The sequence below is a fragment of the Myripristis murdjan genome, chromosome 6 (assembly GCF_902150065.1).
Source record: "Myripristis murdjan chromosome 6, fMyrMur1.1, whole genome shotgun sequence".
In the NCBI taxonomy this organism is placed as follows: Eukaryota; Metazoa; Chordata; class Actinopteri; order Holocentriformes; family Holocentridae; genus Myripristis; species Myripristis murdjan.
Genome location: NC_043985.1, coordinates 8,287,503 through 8,312,696, shown reverse-complemented (window position 1 = coordinate 8,312,696; position 25,194 = coordinate 8,287,503). Strand labels below are relative to the sequence as shown.

Genomic DNA, 25,194 nt, shown 5'->3' with positions numbered 1-25,194 from the left:
TGCACATTTTTATAGTTTGTATTTACTGTTTTTTTTGTCGGTGGCTATTCCATGAAAAGGAAAGAGATTAGATGCCTCAACACCTGCAGCATACAGTCCTCAGATTGATACAGCTATATAAATCATATTCCCATAGGGGGGATTTTGAATAAATTGATTTCCCACTGATACATGTAATATATTTGACCCACTGGGTAGCTAACTAGTACCTAACTAGCTGGTAAACTGGCCAGTTTCCCTGCTGTATTATACAGCATAATAATTTGTAGATAATATGTGAAGTGTTAACACGTCTGTATGAAGTTCTTGCTTATGGATATGCCTGTCTTCTGGGTGTTTCATTACCTCAAATGTTAGCATTAGGTTATTATGTTTGCTGTGTTTTTTCATCATGTTTATGCCACATTTTAAACAGACTTTTGCTTCATTTATCTATTCATTTATTCAATAATTCAATTTTGCATTGACAACAAACTTTAGTTACATTGTACACAAAATACAATCAAAATTTAAAAGATTAAAGCATATAGAGCTGTAGGCCATTTTCCCCGCTTATACCCAAAAGGGGCCTGCATACACACATTCATTCATATCCTGGAAGTGGGCAGACTGGTGCACGCTGCCTTCAGGTGGAGCTGTGCAGGACCGGGTGCATCCAGTGGCTCAGAAGACTTCATTACAATGCAACACACCCAGCTCAGCACACTCACATAGTAAATCTCATGCCCTTAAAAGGCGTTTTTCATCGCCTGTTGTTTCTGCAAGGGGCTCCGTGCCTCTCCAGCTGCTCCTGTGCACACTCTTCTGGTGAGAGGAGGGATAGGACTGGGCACTACTCTCAGTGGCATTTCTCTGTGTATTAGTACTTGTGTGAGTATGCCCTGAGATCAGTCATTTTGCATTCATTTGAGTATGTTTTGACTGAGGTTTGCTATTTTTTCATCTGCCTGTCCCAGAGGACGACGTCTGCAGGCTCTTCCTCAGCACTGCCACAGAAATCAGCCAAAAAACACTGGATTAGAGAGAGAGAGCGAGAGAGCGAGGGAGTCAGTGATACCATCAAATCCCATGTCCTTTTATTTTTATTTTTAATTTTAATTTTATATTTATGTATAATTATTATTTTTAATTGAAGTCCCATTCAAACTCTCCTTTTTGAACAGCAGGGAACCTGGCTGTTTTAGCAGATTTAGTAGATTTTTACACCTATAATTTTTAACTTCTGTTCAAATAAATTTCAGTAAGGTAGGAGCACTTCTACTGGAGCAGGACATTGTGGGTTTCCCTTTCTATAGTATTGAGCTCTATTCTATTCAGTTCTATTCTATTCTTAATATCAATACACGACACAATAAAGTAACATGCGGTAATTTATAGATCACACTAGAGTACAGTAGAATAGAGTAGAAATAAAACAGTCTCATGCACTACAAACATATGGAAACATGGTGCCTTTGAATATACCTCTACGCCCTCGACACCACGGACCAATCAGAATAACGTACGTAAGCATCTTAATGATTTGATTGGCTGTCACCAATCCTCTGCGGTAAGCGTGACCGGAAGTTTACGTTTTGCTGTCAGTGGATATGGACGGGAAAGCCTAGCTGCTGTCATATAAAAGGTTAGCCGCACACCAGAGTAGCGCTCATGTATTAATTTCCCACCCTTTGGCAGTGTTGAAACCATGTCTGCCTTATTTCTATCACGTCTTTTGTCGTAAGGCGTTCCGTAGGAGGTAGAAACGAAGCGGTAAACACAGAGCTCTGCTAGGCGGCTAAAACCGCTGCGTGTGTACAGTGTCATCCCCCCGGTGAGGCTCTGACAGAAACACCGTTCACAAACAGGTGTCCTTGCTGATCGGCGCAGCTGCACTCCTTGTACATCATGACTTAAACCCCTTTTTCAAATCAAGAGGGCCTTCTGGTAAATTCGGCGCCCAGAAAGCAGCACTTAATCCAGTTTTAGGATTTGTTTCACTGTTGTCCACATCCCACCTCTGTGCACTGTGAGGGTGGAGGGGGGCGTTTTTTTTAATCTCGATTAATTAATGCACTTCGTCACATTTCACAACATCTTAACTTGCAAGGGAACGTGAATTTGGCAGGTACCTGAGTAGTGTTTTCGCTTGAGAACTGCATGCACCAGGCCATCAGAGTCGCTGTGTTTCATGCGGAGGTCCTGACCTGTGTGCAGGAGCATGGGCAACACGGAGAGCGTCCTGCTGCAGAAGCGGCTGGCCCGGTTCCGGCCGGACGAGCGGCCCGTGGTGGAGGGGGTCTTCCAGAGGCTCCAGGGCGGAGTGGGGCCCCCAGGAACCCCGAGCAAAACATCACCTGAGAAGGCTGTGACGTTTGAAATGTTGAAGGTATCGAATGAATAAATGAAACTATTACACGAATTGTTTAGGTTATTATATTAACTAATTAACTAATAAGGTTATTATCAACTAAAACTTGACTATAAACTAAAACTAGGTGTGGAAAAACTTTTAGTTAATCGAAATAACAACAAATGCTAGACTTGAAAAATTAAAACTAACCTAACTAACGAAGTGATATTGTGTACTTTCAAAACTACCGTACACCCTCCTTATAATAATAATAATAATAATAATAATAAAAACTAAAACGAATACTGAAACTAATAAAAACTAAACTAAAACTACATTTTTAAACAATAAAAACTAAAATGTAAAAGCAAATCCACTCTGGAAACTAATGTGATAAACTAAACTGAGTTGAAAACAAAAATTAAAAATGAAATAAAAATAAAAACAAATTAAAAATGTAAAACTATAAAAACTGTGTGCCTGACCCCATGACGCAATAAATTTACATAGCATAAGGTGACACCACCGTCAGGCAAAATAATATTAAATAAGTAGATAAATCCATTGCCACCTGATTCAGTTTAAAGGGAACCTGGCAAAATCTAAATAAAAACATCTAAATAAAAAAATCATTAAAATGATTAAAATGTCTTAAATTCTGTTATTATAGGTCTTACTTTTGCACTGTGTCATGACAGGCTGTAGTTCTGCCCACTCTTAAATTAATCCAGAACACAGTAAGCATTACATTACAAGCCTCTTATCTACTTTGCTGAAAATTTTAAGATGTTGTGTGTCAGAAAATTAATTTCCTCGTGTCTTTGTCATTCATATTTTTGCTACATATTTTTTTCATTAGTGTTCAAACAGATACACGCTGGTTTTGCGGGCCTCATTTCTTTATTTTGTTTTTGTAAATTGGTCACCGTATTCTTCGCCTCACAGTTGGCTATGGGCAGCTTGGCGTCAGACTCCATGATAAGAAGGGTCTACCAGGGCATGTGTAGTGTCGACCCTGGACCGGCACCGTCCGCGAGCTCGGGGAAGACCGGTGCCTCTGTTGTTTCTGGCGTGGGGCGAGAGCAGCTGGTCATCTTCTTAGCTGACGTCCTGCGAGGCACAGCAGAGGAGCGGGCGCCTCTGGTCATGGCCATGTCCCAACAGAAGATAGGAGCAGCAACAACTGTCACCTGTGATCAGGTAGCAGAGGTTAGTGGGAATCCATGTACACCATATGCGGTTATCAATCTCCTTCTTAACAAGACTTTGGACGGGACACTTGCTTGCTGTCTGATTTTCCCCTTTTCCATAGTTCCTACAGGACTTGGTCTCTGCTGTAGTTCAAATTCTGGTCCAAAGGGGGCGCCTACAGGGCTGGAAGCCAGATAGAATGGGAGATGGTTCCCTGGGTGTGAAACTCCTGGCAGAGCAGATGTGTTCTGACCTCAAACCTTCAGGTAAACTGATGCATCATTTGAGGATTTGTGTCCAGTTTGGCAGCGATGGAGCTCTGACATGTCCTCTCGCCTCGTCTCTCCACAGATGAGGGACGCTGTGATGTTCCCTGTTTGGAGGACTGGGTCTTTAGGGTGCCCCAGGTGTCGTTGTACATGGAGATGCTGGTCGCTGAAGGCCTGAGTGTGGGCCTGAGCGGCCGGCCGGCTCCGACCCTGCTGCCCCCGTGCAGGGAGACGCCCTGGAATGAGCTGAAGTGTCTGCTGGACATGCCCACCCTCATGTTCTTGACACCACAGGTCAGGAAAATACTGCTGGATTATTCTGCATAAGCATAATCCATAATCCTTTTAATTATCATATCCATGACCTGACAACGTTCACAATTTGTTTTGCAATTCTGTACACAGCAGCACATGTAGACTGTGTGGTTAGTTAGTGATCCTACTCACAATCATACATGCTGACAGTCGACCAACTTCTTATTCTTATCATAAACTCTCCCTTGACCCCTCAGTTGCCAGAGAGCTACAGCGCCCCCTGGAAGCTTGTGTTTTCCACCAAGCTGCATGGGGAGAGCTTCACGAGGATGGTGGGCAGTGTGACCAAGCGCGGGCCCACAGTAATGATCCTCAGGGACACCAAGGGACACGTGTTTGGGGGCTTTGCGTCCCACGCCTGGGAGGTCAAACCTCAGTTCCAGGGTGAGAGACAGAAATTCATCACATGGCACTTTTTGTCAGTGTCATAAAGAACTAATTAGTCATGAGTTAATTGTAATATAATCAATTACCTACTTTGTTCTCTGGAAAATGCAGTAATGTGGCACTGTGGCTTGCAAGTTAACTGCTGAATTGTTAGAAAATATAGCTTATAGTGTATTACATCTTCAACATCCTCTCCAGGTAACCAAACAGATGTAAGACCACAGAACCTGAATGTAGTCAAACTGACATTTCTTTGTTTGCCGTGGCAATTTGGCCAGTACAGAATAAAATGGCAATTATACTTTTTTGCTACATTGAGTCAGTAGGGCTGTAAAGTGTGTCGAAGAGCCAGTCTATGGGGCAGAGTGATTCAACCACAACATTCAAACTATATTACCTCCCACAAATCAAAGGTGGCACTCGATGTGCCAATCCTGTGCAAGGCCACAAACGGAGGAGAAAAGAGCATGGTGCATTGTGCACTGTGCATGAGGTCATTCAACATCTCTAACGCCGGCGAGGAAGCCATCACTGGTCGTACTGAAGGGAGGAAGCCCGGGGATCGTGTGAAAACATCATCAGCACCAGGTGTCTTATCATTTTATGCTCAACCCGCTGATGCCAGGCCAGCGAGTGATGAAGCATTACGTCCAATCTTAACCGAGTGCAGAGGGTGACTTGAAGTGGTCAACCTCAGCATGAACTGAACAGTCAGCAGTTTTATATATATATATATATATATATATATATACAGTATGTAACAGCTTGAATATTTACGTGCATGATAAACATGAAGCTGTCAGTAGTCTGAGATGTTGGACTGTAGTCTGAAAAAAGAAAAATCAACCAAGATGTCTGGAAAAGTCTGGAATGTTGAACTGGAGAATTTGTAGGAACCTTGAGTATAGTATAGATATGATATACAGCTCAATTAAGAGCAGACTAGAAGAGTGAAGTGTCTTGCTCTTGATTGATCAAGCTGATCTTAGCTTTTACAGGCAAGGATGCTGTGGTTTATCTTCTGTGGTAAAGTGATAGTTAAAACAGAACTTAAGTATGAATGTGGACCCCAGACTGACACTAATATCAATGCACAGATGTCAGAACGTGCTGAGGAAGTAATACTGCCTGTGCCTCTCTGTGTCTACAGGGGACTCCAGATGCTTCCTGTTCACTGTCTTTCCCAAGCTCAGGGTTTATACTGCTACAGCGTACAACCAGCACTTCATGTACCTCAACCAGAATCAGCAGACCATGCCCAACGGACTGGTGAGACTGACACTGTTGCACCAGCTCAGACCCTCGTGACTAATAATTAGCTTGGTTTCAGGCAGATACTCGCCTTTTATTGGCTGCTCCTCACAGTCAGAGATCAGAGAAGGGACTGTGGATCGGTCTCAGCCCGTCTGTCCGTCCATCTGTCCGTCCATCCATCAAGCGTGATTTCTGAGCCTGGCTTTTTGAAAACTGATTAGCCCACTGCAGCACCACCACCAGGCCAGCTGTCTTTGACACTGCTGGGTCAAATTTATTGACCCTCACTGCAGTGGCTTGGGTCCTATTCCAGCCTGAGCCCTTTGCTAAAATCAAGCAAAATGTCAAAAAATTATCTTAAAAAACATAAATTCTTGAACCTTTGGGGAATTCAATATTTTTACATTACAGTCCAGTCTCTACAAACTGGAGCCCTCAATACCACCAACGGGTAGCATTGTCACAGATACCAAACATGACACATACATTAAAGGACCATCCCAGTGATTTTGCATGTTTAGTTTATATATTTCACATATCTGCTAATCTTGTCAAAGCAACGCAAATATCATTTTTCCTCCTTTTTCCCCCAGTCACTGGTTTACATTCATTCCACTACAATATGAAAATTAACTTTCAGAGACTTCAGACTTTCTTCAACAGTATTCCAGCAAGTTGTCCACATCAGTTTAGCACCAATGGGGAGCATCATTCTTACATTTGTCTTGTTATTTATTAAAAACTGTATATTGGGAGTGTGGCCCACCTCTTCCATGATGGATATGATGCAGTTTGATTATATACATACTTACTCTATAATTGATCAGTACTATACTGGTTGTGTATGGAAAGTTCTTCAGCTGAATTGTCTTGGGTTTAGTTTCAGTGGAGAGTTTTAATGTCTCTTGATGGTCTAAATGGCTTGATGGCTTTTCCAGAACAAAACTCTGGAGGAATATTGTCTTTTAGCAGATTCATTCGAGAAATATGATCAGAAGTCTGTTTGTGTGTGTCCCCTTTATGTTTTTCTGCGTTTCTTATCTGTGCCAGGGTATGGGTGGTCAGCACGGATACTTTGGCTTGTGGCTGGATAGCGACTTTGGCCGTGGCCACAGCCGAGCGCGGCCCAAATGCACCACATACGGCAGCCCCCAGCTCTCCGGGGACGAGGACTTCACCCTGGACTCCATGGAGGTGTGGTGGGTCGGCAAACCCCCCGAACCAGTGGAGGTCAGAGCAGTTTTTTTGTTTTTTAAAGAATTTAAATATTTAAATAATTATTGCTTGTACATAACAAGCAGCAACTTGTAATTATATAAAAGTTACACTTGGTTTGGTCATTCACATGCACTCAGTTCATAATTGTGCAAATGCAGCAAAGTAACCATGTTTGGCTTTTTGAATGTAATGTGTGTCTGTAGATGGCGCCTCAGTCATCTTCACTGCAGGTGTTTCCTCACATGATGACCACACAGGATGACCACAGAGGATGACCTCACCTTTATTTAGTTAGGATTGCTGAAAAATTACTGCCGACTGCCGAACTGTCAAAAAACAAATAATTAAAGCACCCCGGTCAACAAACAGGCATGGAGACGCTTATTAGAGTGACTGAATTTCTTTTGCCCTTTTACGTGTTGGGTTTGATGTAAGTCATCCTTTTCTGTCCAGCATTGTGATTGGCTGTCATTCAACCAATCAGAGCTCCTATTCTCAGTGCACATGTCCTACCGCTTCAGGTGACAGAAAACCAACACAGAGAAATGAGCGAGCCTGCTTTGTTCAGCGCTTTTAACACAGTTTATTTTTTTGTGTTCACATCCATTCATTTAGCGAAATTAACTCCAGTAGCTAGGGCTTTTTTTTTTTTTTTTTTTTTTTTTTTAAACAAATCATTCTCAGGTTAGAAACAGTGATTCTGGTCCAAGTAACTTGCACCTCCCACTCCTGCTCTTTGAAGTGTTACATGCTTCTTTTTAGAGTGGGAATTGTATATTTTTTCACAACTAGGATTAATGCACCTATGGAAACATAATGCACTTACTTTATTTATTTATTTATTTATTTATTTTTTTTTTACAAATTTCTAATGCACACATTTATATATTTTGTATTTCTTGTCTATTCCTTGTAATGTCTTATAATTGTAAGTATTTGATTGTGATTCTGTTTGGGGGTGTGTGAGCCTTCACAGAGACTGACGAGTCACTAGTTGGTACTTTGTTTTAAGGAAGGATTTTCCTTTTGTGGAACAGTTCAGTTCAATGTATTTGTAAACCACAATTTGAGTGAAGTATTAGATTTGTCATTTTTAGAATTAACATTTTATATGTATTAATAAACACATGCAATAAGGTAAGATCTGTTAAAACATTATAGACCAAAATAGCTGCTTTATTCTGTCAGGTCACCACAACATCAGGTCTTTTTTTCAGGAATCATGCATGAACGGATTCAAAGTCAAGGCCAGTCAGTGTGATTCATATATAATCAGTGATAAAAGTGACCCATTTACATTTTGTGCATGTTGACATTCTGCTGCAGTGCTCCCTGGAGTTTTGTGGGGAATCAAAGTCACAGCATGTGTTTGTATCTGCCTATGTTTGCCTCCCAGGGTGAGGAGGGTGTCGGCAAGAGGAGCATCCTGGATGTGGATCCCGAGGTCCAGGCCATGATGGAAATGGCAGGAAAGACTCTCCACAGCCAGGGCCTCAGGGAGCCCGAGGAGGACGAGGACGAGTGAAGGGCAGCAGCGACACGAAGCTGGACCTGATGTTCCAAAAGCATCTTGGCACATTAATATGAATGAAGCAAATTCACAATCAGAGCATTCTGGGAAAGGCAGGAAATCACTGACTGCAGCCAGAGCTGACAAGGCAGGTTGAGGGAAAGTGGCCACACCAAACAAACGAGTGTCTGAGTGTCCCAGGGTGGGTTCTCCTTTAACGCCACGTTTAAAGGAGAATCTCTGACTCCATTTTAAGCAAATAGAAAAAGGTGATCAGTGCTGCCAAGATGTCTTTGGGAGACAAAATATCTAAATAGTAAGTCAAAGGGATAGTTATTTTTCTCTCTCCTAAGGCAATATCTTAAAGTATAAATATTGTTAATATTGTAAATCAGTGGGACAAAGATTATCTTTGCACTATGTTGTTCTTGAAAAAAAAAAAAAGCTGTTCTTCAGAAGTGTAAGAGTGCTGCTAAGCCCTTCTTAAGCCATAGTGACGGTGTGAGCGTGTGTGTGTGTGTGTGTGTGTGTGACCACTGAGCCACTATGAGTCCTGATTCTGGATCAGTTCTACCAGTCATAGCATCAGGTACAGCGGGGGCTTTTATCAGACTGATGGATGTTTGGCACAGAAGCTGCAGTGTTCCCTCATATTTTCCATAAAAATCTTGCATCTCTTTGCTTCTCAGAGGAAAAAGGATGTTTCTCCTGACATCAGGGCGACTGAAAGCCCGCCTCCTCCCTCAGATCAACAACTGATTAGAGTCTTTATAAAAAACACGACACTGCACTCTCTCTGGGATGCAGACTTGGTGCATGTGTGGAGATGGATGACTCTTTACTAATGTACATAGCGCTCATGAAGAATAGAGGAACATCTGGAGGACGTATTATTCTACTAAACACAGACTGTTGTAGGCTGTGATCGTGCAGATATGATAACGTGAGTGTCATCGCTGTCAGGTGTGTAAAGATTTTAAAGGGGCGTTAAGTAAGATAGGACTTCAGTCACTACATTTTAAGAATATACGCTGGGGGGAAGTCCACCTCAATAGCAGGAGGCTAACAGTTAGCATTTGGAGTGAGATAATACCAGATTTTTCAAAATGGGTGAACTATACCTCATACTTTTTTTTTAGAGCAGTTTTTAGTGATTGGAATTATAGTGAAATTAGACTCTGGGCTCTAGTTTCGCAGACCAGGCGAGGCGGGGGCGTAGCGCAGATGCGCTTCGCCAACTGGGTGTGGCCAGGCGGATTTTCCAAGTTTGGCATGCTGTTCTCGGTGGCGCAAGTACTCCGCCATCCCTCCTACCGGCGGAGGGGAGGAGAGAAGGCATGGAGTGGGTTTGACACAGCCGATTCACATGTAACCAATCAAATGAGCCCCTGTCCTTGCCTTTAAAATGCGCTGCGTGAAGGCGTAATGAAAGTTTACACAGCTGACATGGAGGTCTCTTGCCGCGGGCGGAGTGGAGCTCAGGAGACAGGCGCGGAGCGGAGACCGGCGAGCAGTGCGGACACGTCACCAAAACCTCACAGGCAGGCTTCCGGGATGTTAGACACATGAACGATGCAATAAATACCGAAAAAAACACTATTCAATGCTACGATCACAATCAGCACATACATATATCTCCATATCAACTGTCCCGTCACAGCTGATGTCAGATCAAAGGAGATTGGCACCGTTTGTGCTGATTGTGAGGTTTTGGTGATGTGCGCCAGCCAGCCAAACTTCTACTGCGCCAGCTCCGCTCCGCCTTGCGCTGAAAGTAGACGTGGTTTCAGACGGCGAAGCCTTTTGGCACGAAACTGTCACTGCGCCAAGCCGAATCTGTCGGCACCTCCCCCCGCTGCGCCACCACTCCCATCTCGGCGAACCTCCGCCTGCGAAACTTGGACACTGTCCGCCTCTCCCGCTTCGCCGGTCGAAACTAGCTCTGCGCGGGGTTCGCCTCACTGCGCCACCCCGCGCTGCGCCGGGAAACTAGAGCCCTCTGGCTCATTTTCCTGAGGAGTCCCCACTCAGGCTCCCCGAACCCCACTTTGAAAACCACAGAGCCAGCTAATCCAGGCTGAGGTGCACCAGAAGCATGCCGTGGAGAAATAATCCATCACTCTTGAATGGTAACACTGCCTCATGCTTTGCTTTTATGACTTGAGAACGAGGCAGTTTGACCTTTGTGTAGCTGAAATGTGTTAATCTATCTCATTACTGTCCTTTATCTCTGAACAGAAGAACGTGTGTGTATGGAGGTTTTCTTCCAAAACAGAATAGCAGTGGGGTGAATTTTTATTGGGCAGTCAGTACATTTACTTATTGCTCCTTTGAAATATCACATGTATTTGAGATTCAATGAAAAAGTAAGTGTTTGTGTTTGTGTACCTTTGTAAATGTGTAGTCATGTTTGCCTGTGTGACCCTGTGAAGCTGCTCGTGTTAATAAAGTGAGCAGGCGTCTGCAGTATCTCCTCACTTGCAGGCTGTGTTTGGCCTGATTCCCCTCTGTGGCTCCGGAGGCTCACACTTGAATTCCACAAGGATTAATGATTGTCCAGGTTTTGACAAGGTTGGCTCTTACCGGTCTGAGTCAACAGCCAGAGAGGTTATGAAGTATTGCTATAGACGTAGGTGACAAGATCTCCACTTTTATGGCACTGCCTGTCCAAACATATTCTCTGCCCTGAGACTGAAAGGCCACTCTGTGTTCGCCCTCTCTCTCCTCTGTTCTCTATTATGCAAATTGGTGGGGCAAGTGGAGTTACATATGCAAATCTGTTATATCAGGCTGCAGCAGTTTGCACCAAGGCATGATGAGCACAGTCCATACAGTAAAAAGAAAGTATTTGTGCCCCGTCTTAGCATTTGTGCAGTTATGATTTTATTCCCCAAAATATGACCAAATTTGTGACACCCCCTCAGTACACACACACACACACACACACACACACACACACACAGCCTGCCCTACAACATAAAACCCTCATCATAATGCTTTATGACCCAGGTAGACTGACAACTGTACACAAGCACATTACATTTAGCATGCCCTGTATTCACCCAGCTGTCTTGGCTCTGTTTTCTCATCTGTATTGCATTGCTTATGTCTTTACATGTTTACAAATTTAACTTTATTTTCATGATTTATTTATTTTTTGTCTATTTCTCATACATATTTTTTCAGCCTTTTCTCAGCATGCTCTGCAGTTTTTGCACACCTTGCAAACATGCTACAAGTCATGTATTTCAATCTCTCTCTTATATGCTCTGCTCTGCTGTTGGTGTTTCTTTATAACTCATTTGTCTTTGCTGCCACAAAAATTCTGTTCAATTTAGATTCATTACTGAATTATGACTAAATCTTCTTTCTCAGGGTGTTAGGGCCTCTCAAAGACTGTCATGGCTTGTCATGTCCCAAAAACACAAACACTGAACTGAACCGAACCGAACCACTGATCTCCAGACTTTGTGTTGTTGGTTTCATATTTGATTGTAGATCTGACTATTCTGGTTCTTCAGAGACAACGGTAGTGCGTTCTCTAATTGGGAAGATTTTTAGAGCTAATAAAAGAAATTATAGTGAAAATAAAGTATCCATCATTTAAGTCGAGACACCGTGGATCATGCTGAAGGACCCCCGGGTGTCCCCGCTCCCACTCCGACCCCCAGTGTGTTGATGGTGCGTCTCTTAGAATAAACAGACGCACCTTTGTACGCGTCGAGGCGCAGCGCTCGGTATCACAGATGCAGTAATAACCAAAACTCAGTACAGAAACTACTGTTGCAGGAAGTAAAGTGATCATATATACTCATAGAGGCCCAATGGTTTATTCCACAGACATGATTCCTCTTGATCCTGACAAGTGGCAGCTCCTCAGTACCAGTATCCCTCCGTCCGAAGGGACCTGTATAGTTTGCATAGATACGGTCCCTGCTTCCGGATTTTTTTTAAATAACTGCCCTGCCTGTAATGCACGTTAACTTTTACTTCCTTGTACACACAGATAGAGGAACTGGCCGTTTTGCGGCTGGTCTTGGTCCACATCCTCTACAGCTTTACTTAATAACTTTAAAATTATGATTTGACAGAAAACAAGCGACAACTTTGCAGAGCTGAGAGTAAATTATTCCACTTACAGGGTAAGTCTTTGCATTTTCTGTATTGATTCAATGCCTGGTGGCTGTGTGGAACCGCTTGTGGTATGACAGAGTTAAATGACGAGGGGAAATCCGCATTTGCTGACAGCCTATCTGCTGGGCTGCAGATGATGTGCCTCAGAGAAGGCAGCCTGATGCAGCGCAGCGCACAGTGGCTCCGCGGAGCCCCATGCTCCTCTCAAGCCTCCTGAGCTGCTGGGAGACACTGGGCTGCTAGATAGATGGAGTGATGTTGGCTTGAGGGCCGAAAAAGAAGTTTAGACATCCTTCTGCTACATTCCTAACGCAGAAAAGGAGGGGTCTGCACTAGTTCCTTGTGCTGGCGGTTCTCTACAGAGCTGAAAATAATCCTCTGGCGCAGGACTGGCAACTGTTAATTCAGAAAAAAATGCCCAGTGTCTTTAAAAAACTCATTTTGAATTAATGAAGTGATTCTGGAGCACTGGATGCATTCTGAAACTGTTGACTATGTTTTTAAACCAGTCGAATTGATGCTTTAGAAAACCCTCAAACCTTTTTTAGAAGTATGTTGTGGTAAGGCAACAGAACTGCTGTGTTTAAAGGTGCAGTGCCGACAGTTCACTGCTGCCTCTCCATATGGCAACTTTGATGTGCGTTCTCGATGCTGGAGGTGAAGTTTTAATGAGACAAATGTGTCAGATGTTGAGCACGGCGGGAGGAGAACCCTGAGCGAGAGGGTTCTGCTGCTGCAGGTGAAGGAACCGGTGGGCAGTGTGTGTGATACACGGCGCTGCTTTCAAATAGGCTAACAAAACGAGAAACTCAAATGTTTCTGTTCCTGTACAGTCTGTGTATCGTTCGTTCATTCGTTTTTCAAAATGAAACCAATCAACAAACACACAAACAAACAAACAAACAAACAGAAACATTTCTTTTTTCAATATTCGTTTCCAAAACCAAATAATAATAAAAAAAACGGATAACGACTCGTTTTTCCATTTCCGATTTCGGGCTTAAATCAAAAGTGCAAAAAGGTGGATAACAAGTGCAAGCATTTCTATTTTTTCTATTTTTTCTTTTCTTTTTTTTTTTTTTTTTTTTTTTCATCTGAGACAAGTGGCGTGACCCGGAAGTGACCGGTCACTCAGCAGCAGATAAACAGGACATCTACGGTAAGTTTTGACAATTTCGAATATTATTTCGTCAGTAAATTCACTCATAATAATGATTAGGCAAGAAATAGCATGTGGTAATTTTGAATATTGTTAGCTGTGTAATAATTGGCGATGAATCGAAACTTTCATCTAATGATTTCAGAGTTCAGAAGCTCCATAAACAGAGAGAGAGAGAGAGAGAGAGAGAGAGAGAGAGAGAGAGGCCACTTTAGTACCGTGATAATATCGTTTCTATCGGCAAAGTTTACCGTGTCTTAAGAGAGAGAGATGCATTTGTGTTTTTGTTCAAGATGTTATAAACTTGCTTCGTTTTGTCCGGCAGCCTGTTGGTGATCCAGAGTGAAGCAGCGGGAGGAGGATGAGGAGGAGAGGCTGCAGCCTCCATCAGGCAGAGCAGCAACTGGACTTGATAGGAGCAGCTGAAGGGTTTCTCTCAGAGCCTGAAGCTGCTCTCAGATCAGCCTTGGACAAGCAGCACGAAGAGAGGCGCATGTTGTTTCATTCGTGCATCGTCATTAATATTTTGCTTATTTAAATCACTGATACAAGCATTTATCACCGTCGCTTTTTATGTATTGTCGCCATCCTTATAAGCACGATGCATTTTTCGAGGTTCGAGTGTAGGCCAGCGGAAACTACGCAAATAATTGTCCATCATCTGACTCAAATTGTCTTTATCCATCATTTTATTTACACTAATGTTTACAAGCATTTCCAACATAAATAAAGAAGGATCAACGGGTGTCTGCTATTCCTTTAGGTCTTAAATGTCAAATTTCTACAATAAAGTCTCAAAAAATAAAAGATAACATTTATTTTAAGGCTTATCAAAGCGCCAACGCCGCCACTGTGCCATTACGCACAGCCTTTACGCACGGCTCTGCCTGTTTATAGAGCTTATAATGACTATTAATCGATTACACATGTGTTTTTAAATCAGTGCACAAACACATCTGCGTGTGTGACAGTGCAACAGACATAATTTCACTCACAATATTAACCAGATAAACAGGCTCGTACACAATCATACGCATCTATCTTTCAACACATAAACCAGTTTCTGTGTAGAAGGATGTCGCTACTCGCGGGTAACCAATAATCAGCTGCAGGTGGATTTCTGGTGTCTTTTGCAGCAGTGGCTCCAGAGCCCAAAGCTGCGCTTCTTATCAGTTTTCGACATGTTTGACTTGTGCACAAAAATCGCAAATGGGAAAACGAGCCGTTGTCCATTTTTTAACTTTGATTTTGGAAACGAATATTGAAAAAACAAACAAACAAAACAAAACAAAACAAAACAAAACAAAACAAAACAAAACAAAACAAAGTGTTTTCTTGTTTGTTTTTTTAATTTATTTTGAAAAGCGAATGAATCAATGATACACAGATTGTTTTTTGTTTGTTTGTTTTATTTTGAAAAGCGAATGACCAAATGATACACGGATTTACAGCAGAGTGCTGACTTGCACCAACCCCGCTGCGGCGGAGCTGTTGTGGGGGAAGAAACAAGGTCACTGGTTGAGTTGAACCTAAGTGGGTGGAATCTGCTGGTGAAGTAAAGTTAGACTGAAAAGGGAAGAGATGAGGAAGCCGGTGTTATGAAGCCTAGCAGTGATGTCAAAAAAAAAAAAAAAGCAAATCAGGCGTATGCATCATCCTGCTTCACTTGTTAGTGAAATAGAAGTTTACACTACAGGTAACTAGGTGAAACTAGTTAGCCAGCCAAAATAATGAATATGATGAGTGAATGAAGACACGCTGTGCCATTCATTCTGTGACTTTTGCTCCTTATTTGCTATTCAAGTTTGACAGTAAACGTCTGTGTAACTTCTGAGATTGAAATCAGCCAACCAGTGAGATCCTTTCTGGCTCCAGAGCCGCCTGTATACACCCTCTCATTATAATTTAGTTTTCCAGTCCAGGAACCACTGGGTTACAGTGAATATGAAATATGCCCAAGGCCCCCTCCTGTGTAGTAGAACTATCAGCTTGGGTGTGTGAAATTTTATTTGATCCCTGGTCCAGTGTGTGTGCGTGTGTGTGTGTGTGTGATTTTTTTTTTTTTTTTTTTTTTTTTTTTTTTGCATTTTGTGCATTTGAAGTTTGTAATAATGTGATAACATGGTGCATGTCAGCAAAGGAAACATATTAAGTATGTCCAGTGTCATATCCACAGGGCTGTGTTGGCACAGTATTTGTATATTGGTCTTAATCAGGTGTCTGTTGGATCTGTATGAGGAAATAAGGCTGTGGTGATCTCCAGGGACAGTACCTGTACAGGGTTAAAGGTTCCAGAGGGGAAAATAGAGTAATAGTTGCATGATTGTTAATTATTAACCTGTCTTTATAATGACAAGCTACACTCAGGTTTTTATGTTGTTGCTGTGTTGATAAGTTAAGGCCAAACTAGAACAGGTGAAACTGCACAACAGACATTAACAAAAACTTAGCCAGTGATAAAATACAGCATGATAATAGTGTGATAAAATTATGAATTGACACGCAAAGGTAGAACCTTCTCCAGGAGCTGCACTTTATTTTTTGCACTGCAGTGTTTTACTTTCATCTCTTCCACTTCATGGCTTTTGAGCTCCAATCAAATTACAGCAAAAAGGAAGCTTTTTCTGCACCACTAACAATCAAAGCATTTTTTCTGAGTTCTTTCCAGACCGTAGGTTTCACTACACTTTTAGCATCTCACCTAAAGAACGGAAAATAATGCCTTTTGCATTAATCTTACCGAAATACAAAACTCCTCTGGGGCAACATACTCTCACAACGTGGCCAACGGGCTGTCGTCTTTCTGTTTGTAGTTCTGAAGTGAGAGAAACTTTCGAGACAGCCTGTTTTAGAAATAAAATCTTTCAGCATGGGACCTAACCTGAAGATTAGTCCTCAGTATGTTTCAGTATTCTCTCCCTGTGGAAAGACTCCAGAGAGAGGCCCACATTACATTTTGTTCATAGTTCCCATCACTGTTCATGTGAAATTTTCTTTCTGTGGCTACCTTTGCTTAATATCCTCCTGTTGGTCATTTGCAAGTGAAATATGAGGTGTTTTGTCAAGCCAGGTTTGACACTCTTCCACTGGTGGTTTCAGACTCTCGTTGGAGGTGCTCAAGCACACCTCCACCTCATGTGCGCACCCAAAAGGTAAACCAAAAACTTAAATAAATACATAGACGAATAATATATTTATTACATGGGCATAGAATTGGGTATGGATGGTTGGGACACGTCCCCACTAATGTCAGGGTACTAATGAATTGTCCCTACCAATATTTTGTAATGATGCCAACAGATTTTGTCTTTTGAACGTCCACTACATCAGCAACAGTGACTGAGAGGCCTAATCACAGCCTCAGAGGTCTTTTCTTTCGCCAGTTTGTCACACAAATTAAAACTTTCCAAGTTACTGAAAAAGCTCGTGCTTGTCTGCGTTTCCACCTTTAAAGATCTAGGCTTGTATTCATGTGCTTTCTGCTGCCCCTTAAACATTCATTCATTCATTCATTTTCGAAACCATAACCGGAGGGTGCTGGAGCCAATCCCAGCGCTCATTCTGCTTCATGCCAGCACTCATGGCTGCCATGTAAATTGTGAACAGTCGTGTCAGGCACGTAGTCGAGCTATGGCGATGTTAGATTTTTTACCTGTTTCAATTCCACAAAGTCTGGTTAGCTCACCTGGACTGCGTTGCCCATTGAGCTGCTGCCCACTACTTGCATGATCTGTCTCTGCTGCTTTGAGTAATCCTCCTCAGCGGTGGTATAAACAATGCTGGCTCTTACCACAGTAGAAACCCTCATGTAATATTTCCACATCATAGAAAAATGATCAGTAGATGAGGTCATGACTCTGTGATACTCACACAAAGTGCAAAGTAACAGAATCAACAAGTCAGTGGAGGCACATTAAAAGTGAGAGACTAGAAACAAATGGCTGATGATGGGACAGTCCACAGGAGAGGAAGTGCCACATCTTAAAGCAATACCATATTATTTTATATTATTTAGTCACACCAAGTTGTCTTGAATAATTGTCTGGAAAAGTTTGCAATGCCGTGTCTGAGTGAAAACAAAGGTTCCCAACATTGTTGCCACTCATGTTAACATGGAGTCGACAAAAAGCAGCAAAAAGATATGAAAATATCTGCTTCAAATTATTGAAATCTTCATGTATTATTATCTGAGTCTTGACTTGCCTTTTTGTTCGTCCCAAACCAATCTATTTAAAAAAAAAAAAAGGCAAGCTATTAAAACTTTATGGTTGGATGTTCAAGACAACTTGATAATAAAATATATTGTTTTTAGGTGAAGCCGCTTTGTTCTGTTTCTGTCTGGCCAGTGAAAAATGGACTAGAAGTGGATTACAACCATTCAAAGGCTCTCAGTTCTTTAAGCCTTTAATCTGAAAGACTGTAGGGTGACTGGGATGGCTCAAAAATGATGTTTGGAGAACAATAGTTGGGGCTGATGGCAATCTCTAAAGTCATTTTATTTAATTTTTGTTTACTAACCTTAGCCCTCTTTAGGCAGCTGTGTTAATGCATCAAAGAAGTGGAACATGTGCAGCAACCACAAATCTATCAAAGCGGAGCCACCCAGCAGGCCAGGCGCTCTGCACTACATCACAGTGTGGACATGGGGTTTGGGTTTGAACGTGCATGAATGTCCCTGTGTGTCCCCCTGTCCTGCTGCAGAAATGGCTCGTCAGGGGCAGCAGGGGGAGATGACGGAGTACAAGAAGAGCCTGATCAAGCGGGACCTGGAGATGGGTGTTGTCATGACGGTGTTCCGGCAGAAGGCGGAGCGGCTCACCGTGCAGGTCATCATGGAAACCCGGCAGGTGGCGTGGACACGCACCGCAGACAAGACCGACGGCGTCCGTGAGTATAGTGACCATCACTAACATTTAGACATTACGTTACACTTTTCAAAACTCAAAGTCATTTAAAAAGGAGTAAAAAAGGCACAAAACACAATGAAAGCAAACAAACACAATGAACACAAGATAAGAAATATGAAAGCAAACAACAGGGTGTAATATTTAGTGAGAAGGCGTCATCACCAATCTAGGTCTGACAGAAATGAATTCCTGATTCAGATTTGAATCAATAAACTGCACTGTGATGGCTGTGATGGCTTAATTGCCTGTGTGTATCAACCTTTGAGAAACCTCTGTTACTGTGAGGACAGTTTGGGTTGTGAGGACAGGACTTATTATCTCTTAGTTATCTACTGTGTTTTTCATGATTTATCACACTAAATGCTAAATAGCATTTTTTTTAGAGGGTTTCAACCCAAGTATAGCAGTTCAAAAAAATCTGTAGCCTCGAATATGCTTCTTATCTCGGTTTCGTTTTTTAAACCTGTTGGCTGTGTTCCGGGTTAACACTTATAAGCATTAATGATACTCCATGTTTGCTTGTATTTATGTGGCCATTTGCAACAAAGGAAGTGTACTGAAGGCGTGCCCAGGCCTCTCCATATCATATCTGATGATTGCTGGCTTGCAAGGTCTGCTGAAGATTGCAAGTGTGAAATGAAATATTTTTCTTACCAATAGATGAGTGTTTCTGATACCTGCAGTCTAGTATTTTCCATTTCCATTTCCACTGACGTTTTAGGTGTTTAGCTTGCGTGTATCCAGAGTGACTTACTGAAAGTGCAGGTGCAAGAAGAATAAGTTGCACTTGTGGCTTACTAGAAATTACCAGCAAGGAGTACAGAGGTATACAGGTGAAGCTGAAGTTTCTGCAGGGACATAAGGGAAAGAAATGTTCTTGTCCTCATCTTAATTTCTTACTTTGATGTTAACTTCTGCTGCTGCTGCTGTGTCATTTGATTTTCCTCTTCTGGGGATCAATAAATATTCTAAAATAATCTAATCTAAAAGAGGTAAGGAGAGATTTTGCTGACAGATAACCTAAGATAACATGCATACTGTAGATAACTTGTGGTAAAGCATGAGACCTGGCATTTTACTGTGCACTGTGCTGATAGAGAGAGTGAAACATAATAGAAATACCACAGAAAAAGGCTTCGGAGTATTTCCAGTATGGCCAAATGCTCTGAGAAAATGTTGAATAACTGTTTATTGAATCCAAATCTTTTGCCTCGCTAACCTGGCGACAGCCGATGAAGATGCTCATGTCCTCACACACTGAGTGACACACTGAGTGACTCCCCCAGCTGCTGCCAGTGACTGATGTTTTCTATCAAATTTATCCTGTGGTCGCATTTATGATTAAACTGGTTTCATGATCATTCACAGCTACGTTATTCTCATTTGTATCCCTTGAATAGAGAAGAAACAGAACAAATTGTGGTTGTATTGACTCATTAGGTGACGCAACAGCTTTTCCTTCATTGAGGGAAGATGCAGGAGAGGTAACAGCCTGAAATATAGCTGATATTGCCCGGAACAGACACATCGGGTTGAGGTTGAAATTGCAACTCTGACGCACTGATTGACCCAAAAAAAAAAAGGATGCTACACACACTTGTGTACTTGTTGCTGATTGGCCTGGGGGGTGCCTGCATCATTTGTGAGGGCCAACTTGTGCATGATTTACCCACCGATACCTGACTGATATTAATATCAGCTCGTTCCCCTGGTCAGTTAACCACCAGCGTTCTTATATATCTTACTTCTTATTTGTGCACTTAAGTGCCGTGTGTTATAGAAACCAGGGAGATGCACTTTCCAGCTCCACCTCACGCTCTCAAACTCCGCAAATAAAGTCTCACATCGTAGTTTGAAAGTACTGTAATGACTCAGTCTGTACCTGTACCTTTCAAATCACATTCGCATGACTCCACAGACAGTAGTTAGATAGACTTGGGGTATAAAATAGGCTGAGATACACTTGATGGTCAGAGCTGGATTAAATGGATGGGCTGGTGAGCAGAAACAATGAAAAAACAGCAAAACCCCCAAAATTGTAAGAACAAGGATGGTTAAAATACCAACCAAAATAGAAAAGTTGTCAGTGGTAGTTCTGACTGACGTCTCCAGCCAGTTTGTTCCAGTTAGATGTGACAAAGTGAGCAAAGCCGCCTTCGCTCACAATGCTAGAGCTAAATTTGGAAACAAATAATTTTTTCCCCTATTGACCTACCCACATCACTCCCTTTTTGTAACCCTGTTTCTAAATGTTTCTATACCCTGTTTCTGTATTTATGACCAATGCTGTAATGAGTCTCTGCAGCCCTTTAACTCTGATCCTGAGTCGTGGCATGTTCTGCGTCACGACAGCTAACATGAACCTGTAAGCTGTCAGAGTCACGGCTTGTTGAGCTTTTACTTCCAGTGTATACACACAGATATTGCAAACACACATCTGTCTTACTGGATCTCTTATTGTATCTATTATTTCTATTTTATCTTATCTTACTTTATTATTTACTTACATTTTTGATGTATAGATATTTATTGAAATTTCTACATTCCCTTGTGTTGCTGCACCAAAGGGAGATCGATAAAGGTTCATCTCATTGGATTCATGATGCAGATGCAAAGCCGGGGTCTTACTTCCCTGTATAGATTATAGATGTTTTGTAACTGTGTGTTACCATACTGACTTTTACCAGCATCCACACTGTGACGGGGTGTGAAACCAAACACAGCTATGTAAATGCCTCCAGACCTCATCGGATGAGAGCTGAAGAGTGTGAAAAAAAAAGAAAAAAACAAGAACCAACTATATCATTTGCATATCTAATACTGACATTTCCTGCTTGTCACATGCCTTTCGTGAACACAACTGCAGCTGTAAAAGGGGGATGATTCAGATGAAATTACTGTAAACGTAAATTCCTCCCCAGGGATGTTGCCACATAAAGAGCGTTCAAGAGTTCACTTCAACTGCAGTCTGAGAGACGAGTCCTGGTTTTATCCCCTCAATCCCACAGAGACAAAGAAAATGGTTTGTGAGGAACCTTGTGAGGCTGTCACATTAGCCAAGTGAACACTCCTGTTGTGTTTCAGTGGACCTGTTTGAGATCAGAGAGATCCGTCCAGGGAGAAACTCCAAGGACTTTGAGCGCTTCAAAGATGGCAAGGACAAACATGAAGAAAACACCTGCTTCACAATCTTCTACGGGTCCCAGTTTGTCCTCAGCACCCTGAGTCTGGGAGGTGAGGTCTTCATCTGTGGGTACATGGACTGTATGTGTGGTTTTGTGTGTTATTAAATGTTACCTAGTTAGGCTTTATCAGCAGGGAAATTGTAGTTTTTATTCCTCTGCGCCAGCCGTGACCGGAGGCTTGACGTCTTCAGGTCGCCCGTACGTCCAAACATACATCATACATCTGTCCAACTCTCATGAAGGCGATACGTCAGGAACTTCTCCACATTTGGAACATGTGTCCTCTTGAACTCAAGGATCAGCTGATTAGATTTAAGTCACAAGAGGTCAAACGTCAAGGTCAAGAATTCATATGCTGATTATGACTTTCCACACAGATGTCTACCAGGGTAAAATAATGGAGTCATGACACGTTACAGCCAAAAGGTCAAAGGCCAATTTCACTTTTTTGGCCATTATTCAGCACAATAATTCAGCATTTTCACTTCACTTCCTCTCTCAGGATGACAGCCAAGACTGAGGGCCTCCTGGTCTCTAGGGCTATATATGTGGCTATATATATATATAGAGAGAGAGAGAGAGAGAGAGAGAGAGAGTGAGAGAGCGAGAGAGAGAGAGAATAGATAAACAGTATATTCATTCATTCAAATTTCTTTGGGCCAATTTCTAGCTGATTCTGTGGAGGATGCAGAAAAATGGCTGATGGGATTGGAGTTGCTGAGGCAGGAGACACTGGCGGCCCCGACTCCGGCTATCATAGAAAGGTACACACACACACACACACACACACACACACAAGCATGCACGCACACACACTGCACACATTAGCCACTGTGAAATACTGTTGTCACTGATCTGAACTTTTCCTGTGTTTCACCGTGTTTTTCTTGCAGCTGGTTGAGAAAGCAGATGTACTCTATCAAACAAACCAAGAAGAACAGGTACAGTGTTCCAGTCACACTGTATTCTCACAGTGTGCTGTTGATGAATAGTCACGGCATGATTAGCTGATATTATCATTGTTTTGCTGAAAATGCAACAGTGCCTGCATAAATGTGAGATGTTAACTAATATGAGTGGTTTGTGTGGGTGATCAGTCGCTTCACAGGACTGAGCTTGACAAGTGTTTTTCACAGCCACTGTTATGACATGAAATAGCAGCGTAAACACAGGTGTCAACGTTCTGCTCCATTTCAGTGCAGCACCTGAAAGGAGCAGAACATTAATTAGTGTCATTAGTAACACCTGTGGTTACCTGCTGTTTCATGTCAAAATGGTTGAAAAAGGTCTGTGTGACGCAGTGTAACCAACTAACAAATAAGAATAAACATGTCAACAGCAACAGTACTTCCACTACAAAGTCTCTGTGTGTGTGTGTGTGTGTCCTCTCCAGCATCTCCATGAAGGAGCTGAAGGCCCTCCTCCCGCAGCTCAACTACAAGGCCCCGAGCAGTCGCTGCCTCAAGGAGAAGTTCTTGGTGCGCCACACAGTCTCTTGTCATGTCACGGTCTTGTTCTTGCTCAATGCTTGATTGTTCCCTCATTTTGTGCACCATGGGGGGTTTAAACGATGCCAGTATCTTAGCTGAAGCTGCTGATTGCCAACATTTTGCTCGTTTTTTTGTATCTTTAAATTTGACCATTCTCACGCCAAGTTTTTCCTAAAAAAAAAGACCAGAATTTTAGTTTTGAGATATCATTAAAAAGATTTCAGGTGAAGGTTTTCCCATAGACAACCAGCGTCTATAGTGCAGTATAATACTGAGCAACTTGTCATTAAATATATAATCAATCAAATTACATCATATCACAGATGAACAATGCTGACTGCACCATGTATGATTTCAACAAAAGGCCATCATCAGACAGATACATTTACAAACCAATATATGGGTTTAACTGTAGCAGACTGAATATTTGAGTCAATATATGTGCCATTTGTATTGCTATTTGTATGTATGATTTCACCCAGGTATTGCAAATATATGGTATTTATATGTATTCAGTCAAAGACAAAATACCTCATTATTCCCAGTTGTGCTGTAACACTGATGTGCATGTAAAAGCCACTTCCCTTTCCTGAAGCAGAACTGTCCACTCATTCTAATTACAGCAGAGGAAGATATCCCACACTTATCAAACCGGTGATCCCTCTCTGCCTGACAGAGAGTCTGACTTCTCAAATAGACTCTGGTGCTGGAGTTATGAGACAGTCTTGACTTGTCTTGTCTTCACAAGCATTTTCCCTGCTTACTTTCACAGGAAGTGGGAGCAAAGAAAGACCACCTGGACTTCGAACAGTTCCACAAATTGTATAACCTCATAATGTTTGAACAGAAAGATGTGAGTCTGAGTTTATCTCGTTAAAGTAACCCTCTGTTCTGTTGCTCCCATTTTTTACAGTGTGCTCATTGTAAACCTTTTTTTTTTTTTTTTTTTTTTTTTTGGAAAAATCAGATCCTGGAAGAGTTCAAAAAGGAATCATGTGCTTTCATTATGGGGTGAGCGCCTGTTACACATTAAAGGGATAGTTCTCACAAAAATGTGATATTATGGACTGGACTGGCTCTTGATCTTAATGCACTTGTGAAAATACAGAGCGTTTACACTCTGTACACACAGTGTTGCTGCTTACAGATATTACGGTTTAATAATAAATCTTGATTGAATGATAACTTGTGGTGTTTCTGTGGTTTTTCGGGGGGTTGACGCTGTGCTCTGTCTCTTGTGTCCTGCAGTAGCACAGATAAGCCTGATGCCTCGGCTGTCCTGCTTCATGACTTCCAGCGATTCCTCCTCTACCAGCAGAAGGTGAGAGTTGCACTGATCAAACAGTACACCAAACACAAGGAGAGTCGTCATTTTGCAGGTGAAAGTGTCCCTACATGCTCATCACACAATTAATCACTCATCCAGTGAGTATTTTGATGAGAAAGGAAGTGTTCCCAGCTTTACTTTTACTGGGTATCACATTTGAAATGGGTAAAAGTGAATGAGTAACAAATTGCTGTGTTTGAGAAATGAGCCCAATGCTGGTCATTCTCTAACTCACTTAAACTTTCACTTTCAATTCCCCCCATTCATCTCTCTCTGCCCCCCCTCCCCCTCCTCTCTCTCTCTCTTTCTCTCTCACTCTCTCTCCTACAGGAGTCATGGGCCAATGATCTAAATCAGGTCAGAGAGCTCATGACCACCTTTATTGACGACACCATGAGAAAAACCAATGACCCTGAGTTCACTGTCAGTGAGGTATTCCACTGTCTGTGTGTGTGAGTGTGTGTGTGTGAGGGAGAGAGAGAATAAATGCATCATATTTAAAGGTGCTTTCATCAA

General features: G+C 42.1%; 2 protein-coding genes across 5 annotated transcripts in view; both read left to right on the top strand.

Moving 5' to 3' along the window:
* The first annotated feature begins 1,554 nt into the window (after positions 1–1,554).
* On the top strand, positions 1,555–9,629 carry meak7 (MTOR associated protein, eak-7 homolog). Of its 3 annotated transcripts, XM_030054490.1 has the most exons (10): positions 1,584–1,624; positions 1,725–1,813; positions 2,197–2,368; positions 3,278–3,541; positions 3,645–3,789; positions 3,875–4,086; positions 4,305–4,491; positions 5,645–5,763; positions 6,799–6,978; positions 8,363–9,629. In XM_030054490.1, the coding sequence occupies exons 3-10, from the start codon at positions 2,201–2,203 to the stop codon at positions 8,489–8,491; spliced, it is 1,404 nt and encodes a 467-aa protein (XP_029910350.1). In that variant the 5' UTR covers positions 1,584–1,624; positions 1,725–1,813; positions 2,197–2,200; the 3' UTR covers positions 8,492–9,629. The 3 variants fall into 3 exon arrangements, with proteins under 3 accessions (XP_029910349.1, XP_029910348.1, XP_029910350.1); XM_030054489.1 differs by lacking the exon at positions 1,725–1,813 and having other exon boundaries at positions 1,555–1,624; XM_030054488.1 differs by having other exon boundaries at positions 1,578–1,813.
* A 2,836-nt stretch (positions 9,630–12,465) lies between these two features.
* The window catches only part of plcg2 (phospholipase C, gamma 2), a 30,927-nt gene continuing 18,198 nt past the window's right edge, over positions 12,466–25,194 (top strand). Inside the window, exons 1-10 of one of the 2 annotated variants that reach the window (XM_030053001.1) lie at positions 12,466–12,618; positions 18,471–18,656; positions 21,761–21,910; positions 22,532–22,625; positions 22,755–22,802; positions 23,255–23,339; positions 24,124–24,204; positions 24,319–24,362; positions 24,600–24,672; positions 25,009–25,110. In XM_030053001.1, coding sequence (XP_029908861.1) covers positions 18,473–18,656; positions 21,761–21,910; positions 22,532–22,625; positions 22,755–22,802; positions 23,255–23,339; positions 24,124–24,204; positions 24,319–24,362; positions 24,600–24,672; positions 25,009–25,110 — 861 coding nt within the window. In that variant the 5' untranslated portion in view covers positions 12,466–12,618; positions 18,471–18,472. Of the gene's footprint in view, positions 12,619–18,464; positions 18,657–21,760; positions 21,911–22,531; positions 22,626–22,754; positions 22,803–23,254; positions 23,340–24,123; positions 24,205–24,318; positions 24,363–24,599; positions 24,673–25,008; positions 25,111–25,194 lie in introns of both variants that reach the window. The other variant, XM_030053003.1, reaches the window with a different exon arrangement.